Source organism: Phoxinus phoxinus (genome assembly GCF_949152265.1).
Source record: "Phoxinus phoxinus genome assembly, chromosome: 15".
In the NCBI taxonomy this organism is placed as follows: domain Eukaryota; kingdom Metazoa; phylum Chordata; class Actinopteri; order Cypriniformes; family Leuciscidae; genus Phoxinus; species Phoxinus phoxinus.
Window position 1 is genome coordinate 753,260 of NC_136890.1, and position 12,092 is coordinate 765,351.

General features: G+C 47.4%; 1 protein-coding gene across 1 annotated transcript in view; it reads left to right on the forward strand.

Annotated features, from left to right (window-relative positions):
* Positions 1-12,092, forward strand: part of cacna2d3a (calcium channel, voltage-dependent, alpha 2/delta subunit 3a) — a 167,047-nt gene that overhangs the window by 48,918 nt on the left and 106,037 nt on the right. Inside the window, exon 5 of the mRNA XM_079638159.1 lies at positions 11,746-11,908. Coding sequence (XP_079494285.1) covers positions 11,746-11,908 — 163 coding nt within the window. The remainder of the gene's footprint in view (positions 1-11,745; positions 11,909-12,092) is intronic.

Consider the following 12,092-nt stretch of genomic DNA (forward strand, 5'->3'; position numbering starts at 1 on the left):
TCTCCTCACGTCCCGATCTCCTCATGTCCCGATCCCCTCGTGTCCCGATCCCCTCATGTCCCGATCCCCTCATGTCCCGATCTCCTCACGTCCCGATCTCCTCACGTCCCGATCCCCTCATGTCCCGATCTCCTCATGTCCCGATCCCCTCATGTCCCGATCCCCTCATGTCCCGATCTCCTCATGTCCCGATCCCCTCACGTCCCGATCTCCTCACGTCCCGATCTCCTCATGTCCCGATCCCCTCATGTCCCGATCTCCTCACGTCCCGATCTCCTCACGTCCCGATCTCCTCATGTCCCGATCCCCTCGTGTCCCGATCCCCTCACGTCCCGATCCCCTCATGTCCCGATCTCCTCACGTCCCGATCTCCTCATGTCCCGATCCCCTCATGTCTCGATCTCCTCACGTCCCGATCCCCTCACGTCCCGATCCCCTCACGTCCCGATCCCCTCACGTCCCGATCCCCTCACGTCCCGATCTCCTCACGTCCCGATCCCCTCATGTCCCGATCCCCTCATGTCCCGATCTCCTCATGTCCCGATCTCCTCACGTCCCGATCCCCTCACGTCCCGATCCCCTCACGTCCCGATCCCCTCACGTCCCGATCCCCTCACGTCCCGATCCCCTCACGTCCCGATCCCCTCACGTCCCGATCCCCTCACGTCCCGATCCCCTCACGTCCCGATCCCCTCACGTCCCGATCCCCTCACGTCCCGATCCCCTCATGTCCCGATCCCCTCACGTCCCGATCCCCTCATGTCCCGATCCCCTCACGTCCCGATCTCCTCATGTCCCGATCTCCTCACGTCCCGATCCCCTCACGTCCCGATCTCCTCACGTCCCGATCCCCTCACGTCCCGATCCCCTCACGTCCCGATCCCCTCACGTCCCGATCCCCTCACGTCCCGATCCCCTCATGTCCCGATCTCCTCATGTCCCGATCCCCTCATGTCCCGATCTCCTCACGTCCCGATCTCCTCATGTCCCGATCCCCTCATGTCCCGATCTCCTCACGTCCCGATCTCCTCACGTCCCGATCTCCTCACGTCCCGATCCCCTCACGTCCCGATCCCCTCACGTCCCGATCTCCTCACGTCCCGATCCCCTCATGTCCCGATCCCCTCATGTCCCGATCTCCTCATGTCCCGATCTCCTCACGTCCCGATCCCCTCACGTCCCGATCCCCTCACGTCCCGATCCCCTCACGTCCCGATCCCCTCACGTCCCGATCCCCTCATGTCCCGATCCCCTCACGTCCCGATCTCCTCATGTCCCGATCTCCTCACGTCCCGATCCCCTCACGTCCCGATCTCCTCATGTCCCGATCCCCTCATGTCCCGATCCCCTCATGTCCCGATCCCCTCGTCCCGATCCCCTCATGTCCCGATCCCCTCATGTCCCGATCTCCTCATGTCCCGATCCCACACACATCACGGCACTGATGAGATAAGATATTATAGCGATACTTCAAGACATGCGGTGAAAGGTTGTCAAAAAGTTAACTGTTGATTAAAATGTTCAATTTGGTTTTACAGTGTGTGTGTGTGTGTGTGTGTGTGTGTGTGTGTGTGTGTGTGTGTGTGTGTGTGTGTGTGTGTGTGTGTGTGTGTGTGTGTGTGTGTGTGTGTTGTCTGTGTCTGTGTGTGTGTGTAAATGAACAGCTTGGACTTGGTGCTGGAAACCCAAAGCATGACAATAGAGACACCAGAACAACAATATTTATGATTCTGAAGCTGGAAACAGAATTATTGTAGACGAATATGCTTGATCTGTCATTGACTAGATATATATAAAATAATGTTGGACACTTTTTACTGTTAACAAGACATCTGGCATCCCCCATCACATTATTATACATCATATTCAACATTATATACCAGATTAATATAGTTCTACCAGAAAGACTCGGGAGAATAGATACTCGACAATTGTACATTTATTAACAGCCCAGCAAGCCACATGCAATAAGTTCTTTGGCGTAGGCCCCATCCGTAACTCGCAATCTGAGGGTACGGATTCAGCATTTCCCGCCTGAAGATGGCGGGGGCGCAGCCGACCCCCAATGCGGTATTGGAAGGGACCATCCTGGTGGTGGTGGGGAGGTTGAAGGGGAAATCCTATGGTGATAGGAAGGATGGACGGAGGAACCCATCTCTTGCTGGAGGGAAGAAATCATCTTGGTGGTGGAGGGGTGGATGGAGGTGAGTGAAGCGTCAGCATCTGCGAACTCAGACAAGTGTAAGTACGGTTCTTTTATACTTCTAGTATTAAAACGTGATTGGATAGATGAGAAGATAATCAATGACGCAACAATTGAGTCTTCCCAGCAGAACTTACGCTAAAGCTTCCATTTCTTCTGACTCTAAAACTCTGAAAACTTGCATTTTTTTGTATTAGTAATTTCAGTAATTTGTATTTTTGGTGAACTATACACCATACATGTTGTCATTATCCCCGATGCATGTGTGTGTGATATATTGTGACTTCCCTACTCAAAAGTATGTAGTTTGCTGGTGATGGATTATTTTTGAGAGTGTGTAAAACATGAAGTGAGATTTAGCCTTCAATAAAACTGATAGCACACTTCTCCCGTGTTGTGTTGATGTGCAAGCCTTCACAGCTAAACCAGTGCGCCGCTAACAGTTTAATGGGAACGGTCTCAGTGTCAGTGTTCAAACCTGAACTTAACAGTCGTCTTATACTCTAATGAAGTTGCAAAGTTACTTTTAGTTGGTGTAATGTCTACAGTGGACTATAGAAATAAAGTGTATGTTTGCCAGACATTACAGATATTTAGTGGTTAGCAATGGGTTGATCAATCCCAGAATCTTCTGTATCCATTTATCACAAACTCTATTGTTGTGTTATGATGAGTGAGTGGAAAGATTATATGCATTTTCAGTTATCTTTAATCATACTGGAGAAGTATTAACATCCGTTGCTCCAAATCCCTAAAACATGGGAATGATATACGACAGTCCCATACTACGAGGTATCCGCTAGTCCTGTGTGACGCTGGACCACAGACCCAGTCTCAGTCGCTCGGGTATAACTGGGGCAACAGCAACTAGACATCGTATGGGTCAAAATTATGGGTCAAAAACTGCCCAAAATCATCAGGATATTAAGCGTCTCATCCTACATGACGTCCAGTGCATGTCCTGTAGATTGTGTGAAGTCCGCTCTGTCTGGTTGGTGTGTGTACACACAGTCATCAGTGTGTGAGTGTGTGGCACATCTGGCGGGCCACAGCTGGATCTGCTCATCCTCGGGATGTTCCCAACGGTCCCAAATCAACAGACTCATGTCGGCATGAATGCATGTCTCAAAACAACCTTGGGTTAAAAACAACCCAAGGGCTGGGTAAATATAGGACAGATAAAACTGGGTTGTTAATTTAACCCAGCATACTGGGTTGATTAATTTTTTTTTCTATAGTACACTGTAAAACAATATTTTCATGATTTATCACAACTTTTTATCTTTTGTCTTAACACACTATTTTGAGTTTCTGTTTATTAAAACATTCTTCTTCATTGTATTAACTCACAAAATTACAACAAACTCAAATATAGTGTATAGTTTATAGTGTACTAGCTTTTTTTTCTTCTTTTTTACATGAATTCATGTTTACAGATTAACTTAAATCCTCTAAACTTAAAAAAAAAACACGCACATAACCACTGGTTTGCATGATAATTCCTTGATTTTTGATCATATTTTACAGTATAGCATATTAGTTTTGAATACATATTGCATACATTTAAGCTCGTTTAACAAATATTAGAAGTAAAAATCTTACATGTATAAGTAATTCCAGTGTGATGGCCCAGTCTGTGTTGTGCCGTGTCCACTGTAGCGCTCTGGATCTCGAGCCGGATCTTGATAATAATAATAAGACCTCTCACTCAGACCGCAGAAATATGACTGACTCCATAACTGTCAGGGATCAATCAAGCTTGTTCCCATCCACCACTCAGCGTTCACTCTCACCTGAGTACTGATCACAAGCACCTGTTCCAAATCAGCACATTCATTATCCAACACTATAAAACTCATCTCACAACAGCACTCCAGCGTCAAGCCTCGAATAGGAAAGACCACTTACCTGCCTGTCTCCTTGTTATTACAGACTGTTCCAAGTTCACGAAGAGAAGTATATCTATCTGAAGATTGTTAACCTCTGTGTCTCTGTTAAAACTCTTCCAGATTCGCTAAAGGATTCTCTGTGTGATCTCCTGACTTCCGTGTATTCCAATGTGATCCGGTGCCAATCCGATCTGCCCATTTCTGTGAAGAAGGAGACTTTGAATTAATCACATTTGTCCACTGCGTGACAACTTATTGTGTCGCTGACATTCTCACCTGCTCACCTCCAACGCACCGAGTGATCGTCATCAACTTTGCCACTGTTTCACCTGAATACTCCACTTGCACCTTTTGTAAATAAACACTGTGTTTGGATTCACTTACCTGGTCTCCGAGTGTGTATCCTGACAGAAGGCTTGACCAATACCGTCATGGATCCAACACAACCAGAAACCGCTCCAACGCTGGACACAACGAGCCACTCCAGCGCTTCCGCATCATCCACTCCTTCGCTGATGTACGTTGCTAACCCAGCCTCTAGACCAGCGCCCTTCTCTGGCAGGGCGGAGGATTGCAATGGGTTTCTGCTGCAATGTTCGCTGGCTCTGGAACAACAAATACACCAATATCCCACAGAAAGATCCAAAATATCTTTTATCATTCAACAATTATCCGGGCCGGCTCTAAGATGGGCAGAAACCATCTGGTTCCAGGAAACTCCAGTTACGGCATCTTTACAGAATTTTATAACACATTTTAAAGAAGTGTTCGGCCGACCAGTAGGAGATTCCTCCGTCAGCGATCAGCTCCTGCAACTTCGACAGGGTAAAGATTCAATGTCTGAGTATTCATTGAAATTCAGAACCCTTGCTTCAGCTAGTGGGTGGAACGAGAAAGCACTTATCTCAGTGTATCGAAAGGGACTTAATCCCAAACTCCGCCTTCAGCTGGCCATTTATGATGACAACATGGGGTTAGAAAAATTCATGCAACACTCTCTACGGGTAGATCAACGATCCCAAAATTGTTACCATGACATTCCGAACCAAGTTTTCACCCCCCATCTGAATTTCCCGGAACAAGTGGAAACACGCGGGGTGGAAAGAATGCAAGTAGAAACCAGCAGATTATCCCAAGCGGAGAGAAGACGTCGCTACGAACTCAAGCTATGTTTATATTGTGGAAATCCAGGCCATATTCTACGATCATGTCCGTCTCGTCCTCCGCGCTTAATGGTGAGTTCACTTTTAAAGAGCCACTCCGTGTCTTCCCCTCTCACGATCTCAGTGACATTAATGTCTCCCAGTTTTAACGTCTCAGTCTCTGCCATTATTGATTCTGGATCTGCAGGAGACTTCATCTCGGGTGAATTATCTTCCAGACTCAAGCTCAAGAGGATCAACACTCCGAAACCATACTCCATCAACGCCGTAACTGGAGAGATCATCAATAAGGGGTATGTTAATTACCAGATCAAACCTGTTACATTGTGTGTCGAGGAAAACCACAGAGAATGTTTTTATCCTTTTATTCTTGAGAATTGTCAGACAGACATTATTCTGGGTCGTCCGTGGCTGATTCGGCATCAACCTGAGATCGACTGGGAAATGGGTAAAATCATCCGCTGGGGCAATAAGTGCTTCTTCACATGCTTCCGTGACGATCCTCAAATCGTAGACGAATTCTCTAAACCAGTCCAGGTGAATTCTACCTCCATTGAAAGTCCCAATGAGAAACTCTCAGTGACCACACCTCCCTGTTATTCTTCCTTTGCCGACGTATTTAGCCCTGTGGAGGCCTCCAAACTACCTCCACATAGACCCTGGGACTGTGCCATTGAGTTAATGCCGGGTGAATCTGTTCCCAAAGGCCGAATATACTCTTTATCCATTCCAGAGCAAGAGGCCATGCAGAAATATGTCCAAGAGGCCCTACAACAGGGGTACATTCGACCTTCTACCTCTCCTGCAGCTGCCAGTTTCTTTTTTGTCCCTAAGAAAGATGGAGGGTTAAGGCCCTGTATAGATTACCGAGCCTTAAATAAGATCATGGTTAAGTTCAGCTATCCACTCCCGCTTGTACCCTCCGCTCTAGAACAGCTCAGAGAGGCTACCATGTTCACCAAACTGGACTTGAGAAGTGCCTACAACCTGATCAGAATTCGAGAAGGTGATGAGTGGAAAACAGCGTTCATAACACCAGCAGGGCACTACGAATATCTTGTTATGCCTTATGGGTTGGTGAATGCTCCCTCTGTCTTCCAGAGTTTCATGGATGAGGTACTTCGAGACTTCTTGAATCATTTCGTATTAGTCTATATCGACGACATACTCATCTTTTCCAAGAGCCCCTCCGAACATCAACACCACGTCTCCCTGGTGCTCCAACGACTTCGGGAATTCTCACTGTTCCTCAAGGCGGAGAAGTGCACTTTTCATCAAGAGTCTGTCGACTTCCTGGGATATCATCTGAGCAAGAGAGGTGTGGAAATGAATGATAGTAAGATCAATGCAATCACCACATGGCCCGTTCCCAAATCCGTGAAGGAGTTACAGAGGTTTCTTGGCTTTGCGAACTTCTATCGTCGATTCATTGATAAGTATAGTATGATGACAGCTCCATTGACCTCTCTCCTAAAAGGAAAACCTAAGGTCCTCAGTTGGACTCCAGAGGCCCAAGAATCATTCCAAGCCTTGAAGACAGCCTTTACAACTGCCCCGTTGCTTTGTCATCCAAACCCCGATAGAAGATTCATTCTAGAAGTCGATGCGTCCACTACAGGAGTCGGAGCCATTCTCTCACAACATCAAGAAACCTCAACCAAACCCATGCCTTGTGCTTTCTTTTCGAAGAAAATGTCCTCTGCAGAGAGCAATTACGACATTGGGAATCGAGAGCTTTTAGCAGTCAAACTTGCACTTGAAGAGTGGAGACATTGGTTGGAGGGGGCCAGACACCCATTCGTAGTGTTAACAGACCATAAGAACTTGCAGTATCTGAAGGAAGCAAAGAGACTAAATCCCCGTCAGGCCAGATGGGCCTTGTTTTTTACCCGCTTCCATTTTACGATTTCTTATCGTCCCGGGTCAAAGAACACTAGAGCGGATGCTCTGTCACGTCTCCATTCCCCAGAAGAAATCACTGACAAACCTGAAACCATTCTTCCTACCAAGATATTCGTCAATCCCATCCAATGGAACCTAGACGACCAGCTCCAGGAAGCATCACAACACCAACCTATTCCGCCTGAATGTCCTCCGGGGAAGACGTATGTTCCCGAAGCCTTCCGCACGGCTCTAATCTCCTCTGCTCATTCCTCAGTAGGGACTGGCCATCCAGGGACTACCAAGACATGCGCAGCGATTCAGCAGAAGTATTGGTGGCCAAATATGCACCAAAAGGTTAAAGAGTTCATCCAAGGTTGCCAACTCTGCGCCATGACCAAGGTTCCTCGACATTTACCCTCAGGAAAACTGCTACCACTACCCATTCCACAACGCCCCTGGTCACACCTTGGAGTAGACTTCGTCACCGATCTACCACCCTCTGAAGGGAATACGTGTATCCTCGTTACCATCGATAGATTCTCTAAAGCCTGCAAACTAATTCCCCTCAAAGGCCTCCCCACAGCCTTTCACACTGCAGAATTACTCTTCGAACACGTATTCCGAAACTTTGGGATCCCGGAGGACATCGTGTCTGACAGAGGACCACAGTTCATCTCTAGGGTCTGGAGAGCTTTCTTCGCACTCCTGAATGTAACCGTGAGTCTGACATCCGGTTACCATCCACAGACAAATGGACAGACGGAACGCAAGATCCAAGAAGTCAGTCGTTTCTTACGTACATTCTGCCACAGCAACCAAAGCACATGGAGCAAATATCTGGTCTGGGCAGAATATGCCCAAAATTCGCTCCGTCAGGTATCCACTAACCTCACACCATTCCAATGCATTCTAGGCTTCCAACCCCCATTATTTCCATGGTCAGGAGAACCTTCTGAAGTACCTGCAGTAAATCAATGGTTTCAGCAAAGTGAGGAGGTTTGGAACCAAGCCCACCAACACCTTCAACAAGCCAGGAATCGACAAAGACGGTTCGCAGATATCCACAGACAACAGAATCCAGACTACCAGCCTGGTCAACTGGTATGGCTCTCAACACGAGATATTCGCCTGCGTCAACCCTGTAGAAAACTGAGCCAAAGATATATCGGGCCGTTTCCGATACAAGAACAAATCAATCCAGTCACCTACAAGCTCCAACTCCCTGCCCAGTACCGGATACACCCCACATTTCATGTATCTCTCTTGAAATCATACCACGCACCTGTGCCTGTTCCCTCCACAGATTCGGTCTCTGACGACAACCCCTCACTACCGTCCATCGAAGCTGACCCCATCTATGCCGTCAAGGAGATATTGGACTCCCGACGTCGGGGTGGTCGCCTCGAATACCTAGTGGATTGGGAGGATTACGGACCAGAGGAAAGGTGTTGGTTACTTCGTAATGATATTCTGGATCCTAATCTACTGACTGAGTTTCACAGGCAACACCCTCAAAGACCGGCTCCTCGACCCCGAGGCAGACCCCCACGACATCGGGGTCCTAGGTCCGTTGGCACGGACCCTGGAGGGGAGGGTGATGTCAGGGATCAATCAAGCTTGTTCCCATCCACCACTCAGCGTTCACTCTCACCTGAGTACTGATCACAAGCACCTGTTCCAAATCAGCACATTCATTATCCAACACTATAAAACTCATCTCACAACAGCACTCCAGCGTCAAGCCTCGAATAGGAAAGACCACTTACCTACCTGTCTCCTTGTTGTTACAGACTGTTCCAAGTTCACGAAGAGAAGTATATCTATCTGAAGATTGTTAACCTCTGTGTCTCTGTTAAAACTCTTCCAGATTCGCTAAAGGATTCTCTGTGTGATCTCCTGACTTCCGTGTATTCCAATGTGATCCGGTGCCAATCCGATCTGCCCATTTCTGTGAAGAAGGAGACTTTGAATTAATCACATTTGTCCACTGCGTGACAACTTATTGTGTCGCTGACATTCTCACCTGCTCACCTCCAACGCACCGAGTGATCGTCATCAACTTTGCCACTGTTTCACCTGAATACTCCACTTGCACCTTTTGTAAATAAACACTGTGTTTGGATTCACTTACCTGGTCTCCGAGTGTGTATCCTGACAATAACCGGTCCATAAACAATCAGTGTACAGTTCTGAGAACATATTTTAACTTTATAAGCATGTATATTCTGTATCTTTTTGAATAAAATCATAATATATTACGCAAGGCATCAGGCGTTTCCATCACCCCAAAAACACAGACGAGACTCACACCGCGCCCTGGTTTGTTGCTTATAACGAATAACGAATTTATGTAATGTAGCCTACTACACAAACCTGTATTTTAGTCATTTGACATTGGCTTTTGGCTTGCTGAGTTGGGGACATTAAATTAAACATTTAATTTAATATTCAGCAATATCATTGATCTCCTGCATTGACAGCATTATATGAGAACTGAGCTGGACGATGACATCACGGTTTACTCCAGAGAGGCTATATATATAAATTAACAAAAATTAACAACTTTTTTACAACAGAAATTAAGCATCACTGAGCTTACTGAAGCTGGACTGTGACGCTATTCTCTTCTGGAAACACACTCTGTTGCAGTATTTCCCTGTGATCTCTGTAAAGCGGCTCTGAAACTCTGTAAAGCGGCTCTGAAACACTGTAAAGCGGCTCTGAAACACTGTAAAGCGGCTCTGAAACGCTGTAAAGCGGCTCTGAAACGCTGTAAAGCGGCTCTGAAACGCTGTAAAGCGGCTCTGAAACACTGTAAAGCGGCTCTGAAACGCTGTAAAGCGGCTCTGAAACACTGTAAAGCAGCTCTGAAACACTGTAAAGCAGCTGTGAAACACTGTAAAGCGGCTCTGAAACACTGTAAAGCGGCTCTGAAACGCTGTAAAGCGGCTCTGAAACGCTGTAAAGCGGCTCTGAAACGCTGTAAAGCGGCTCTGAAACGCTGTAAAGCGGCTCTGAAACACTGTAAAGCAGCTGTGAAACACTGTAAAGCGGCTCTGAAACGCTGTAAAGCGGCTCTGAAACGCTGTAAAGCGGCTCTGAAACGCTGTAAAGCGGCTCTGAAACGCTGTAAAGCGGCTCTGAAACACTGTAAAGCAGCTCTGAAACACTGTAAAGCGGCTCTGAAACGGTGTAAAGCGGCTCTGAAACACTGTAAAGCGGCTCTGAAACACTGTAAAGCAGCTGTGAAACACTGTAAAGCAGCTCTGAAACACTGTAAAGCGGCTCTGAAACACTGTAAAGTGGCTCTGAAACGCTGTAAAGCGGCTCTGAAACACTGTAAAGCGGCTCTGAAACATTGTAAAGCGGCTCTGAAACGCTGTAAAGCGGCTCTGAAACACTGTAAAGCGGCTCTGAAACACTGTAAAGCAGCTCTGAAACACTGTAAAGCGGCTCTGGAACGCTGTAAAGCGGCTCTGAAACACTGTAAAGCGGCTCTAAAACACTGTAAAGCGGCTCTGAAACGCTGTAAAGCGGCTCTGAAACAATGTAAAGCGGCTCTGAAACTGTAAAGCGGCTCTGAAACAATGTAAAGCGGCTCTGAAACAATGTAAAGCGGCTCTGAAACGCTGTAATGCGGCTCTGAAACTCTGTAAAGCGGCTCTGAAACGCTGTAAAGCGGCTCTGAAACAATGTAAAGCGGCTCTGAAACAATGTAAAGCGGCTCTGAAACGCTGTAAAGCGGCTCTGAAACACTGTAAAGCGGCTCTGAAACGCTGTAAAGCGGCTCTGAAACACTGTAAAGCGGCTCTGAAACACTGTAATGCGGCTCTGAAACGCTGTAAAGCGGCTCTGAAACGCTGTAAAGCGGCTCTGAAACGCTGTAAAGCGGCTCTGAAACAATGTAAAGCGGCTCTGAAACACTAAAGCAGCTCTGAAACACTGTAAAGCGGCTCTGAAACACTGTAAAGCGGCTCTGAAACACTGTAAAGCGGCTCTGAAACACTGTAATGCGGCTCTGAAACACTGTAAAGCGGCTCTGAAACACTGTAAAGCAGCTCTGAAACACTGTAAAGCGGCTCTGAAACGCTGTAAAGCGGCTCTGAAACGCTGTAAAGCGGCTCTGAAACACTGTAAAGCGGCTCTGAAACACTGTAATGCGGCTCTGAAACGCTGTAAAGCGGCTCTGAAACGCTGTAAAGCGGCTCTGAAACGCTGTAAAGCGGCTCTGAAACAATGTACAGCGGCTCTGAAACACTGTAAAGCGGCTCTGAAACACTGTAAAGCGGCTCTGAAACACTGTAAAGCGGCTCTGAAACGCTCTAAAGCGGCTCTGAAACAATGTAAAGCGGCTCTGAAACGCTGTAAAGCGGCTCTGAAACACTGCAAAGCGGCTCTGAAACACTGTAAAGCACCTCTGAAACGCTGTAAAGCGGCTCTGAAACACTGTTAAGCAGCTCTGAAACACTGTAAAGCGGTTTTGTCGATGATGATTAGACAATATTTAGCTGAGTATCACAACACAAGCGATATTACCAGAGTATTTCTGAGCTGGATCTCCAGTCTGTGATGAGCTCACCCGTGCCATCTCTCTCTCTCCTGACAGTACGAGTACTTCAATGCGGTGCTGATCAACGAGCTGGACGAGGAGGGCAAGAGCGTGGAGCTGGGTGGAGAATTCCTCCTGCAGCCGAACGAACACTTCAACAACCTGTCTGTGAACCTCAGCCTCAGTGTGGTCCAGGTGCCCACCAACATGTACAACAGAGGTGAGGTCAGCTCGTGAACTCGGAGACATGTACAACAGAGGTGAGGTCCGCACGGGGACTCGGAGACGGACACGGCGTCATGCTCCTCATGCTCTGGGCAGATACACACGCCTTTAGTAGCTCCTTCCAGACCCCTGATTGGCCAAGCACTGTTCACATACTGCTGATAGTTCATATAACTACT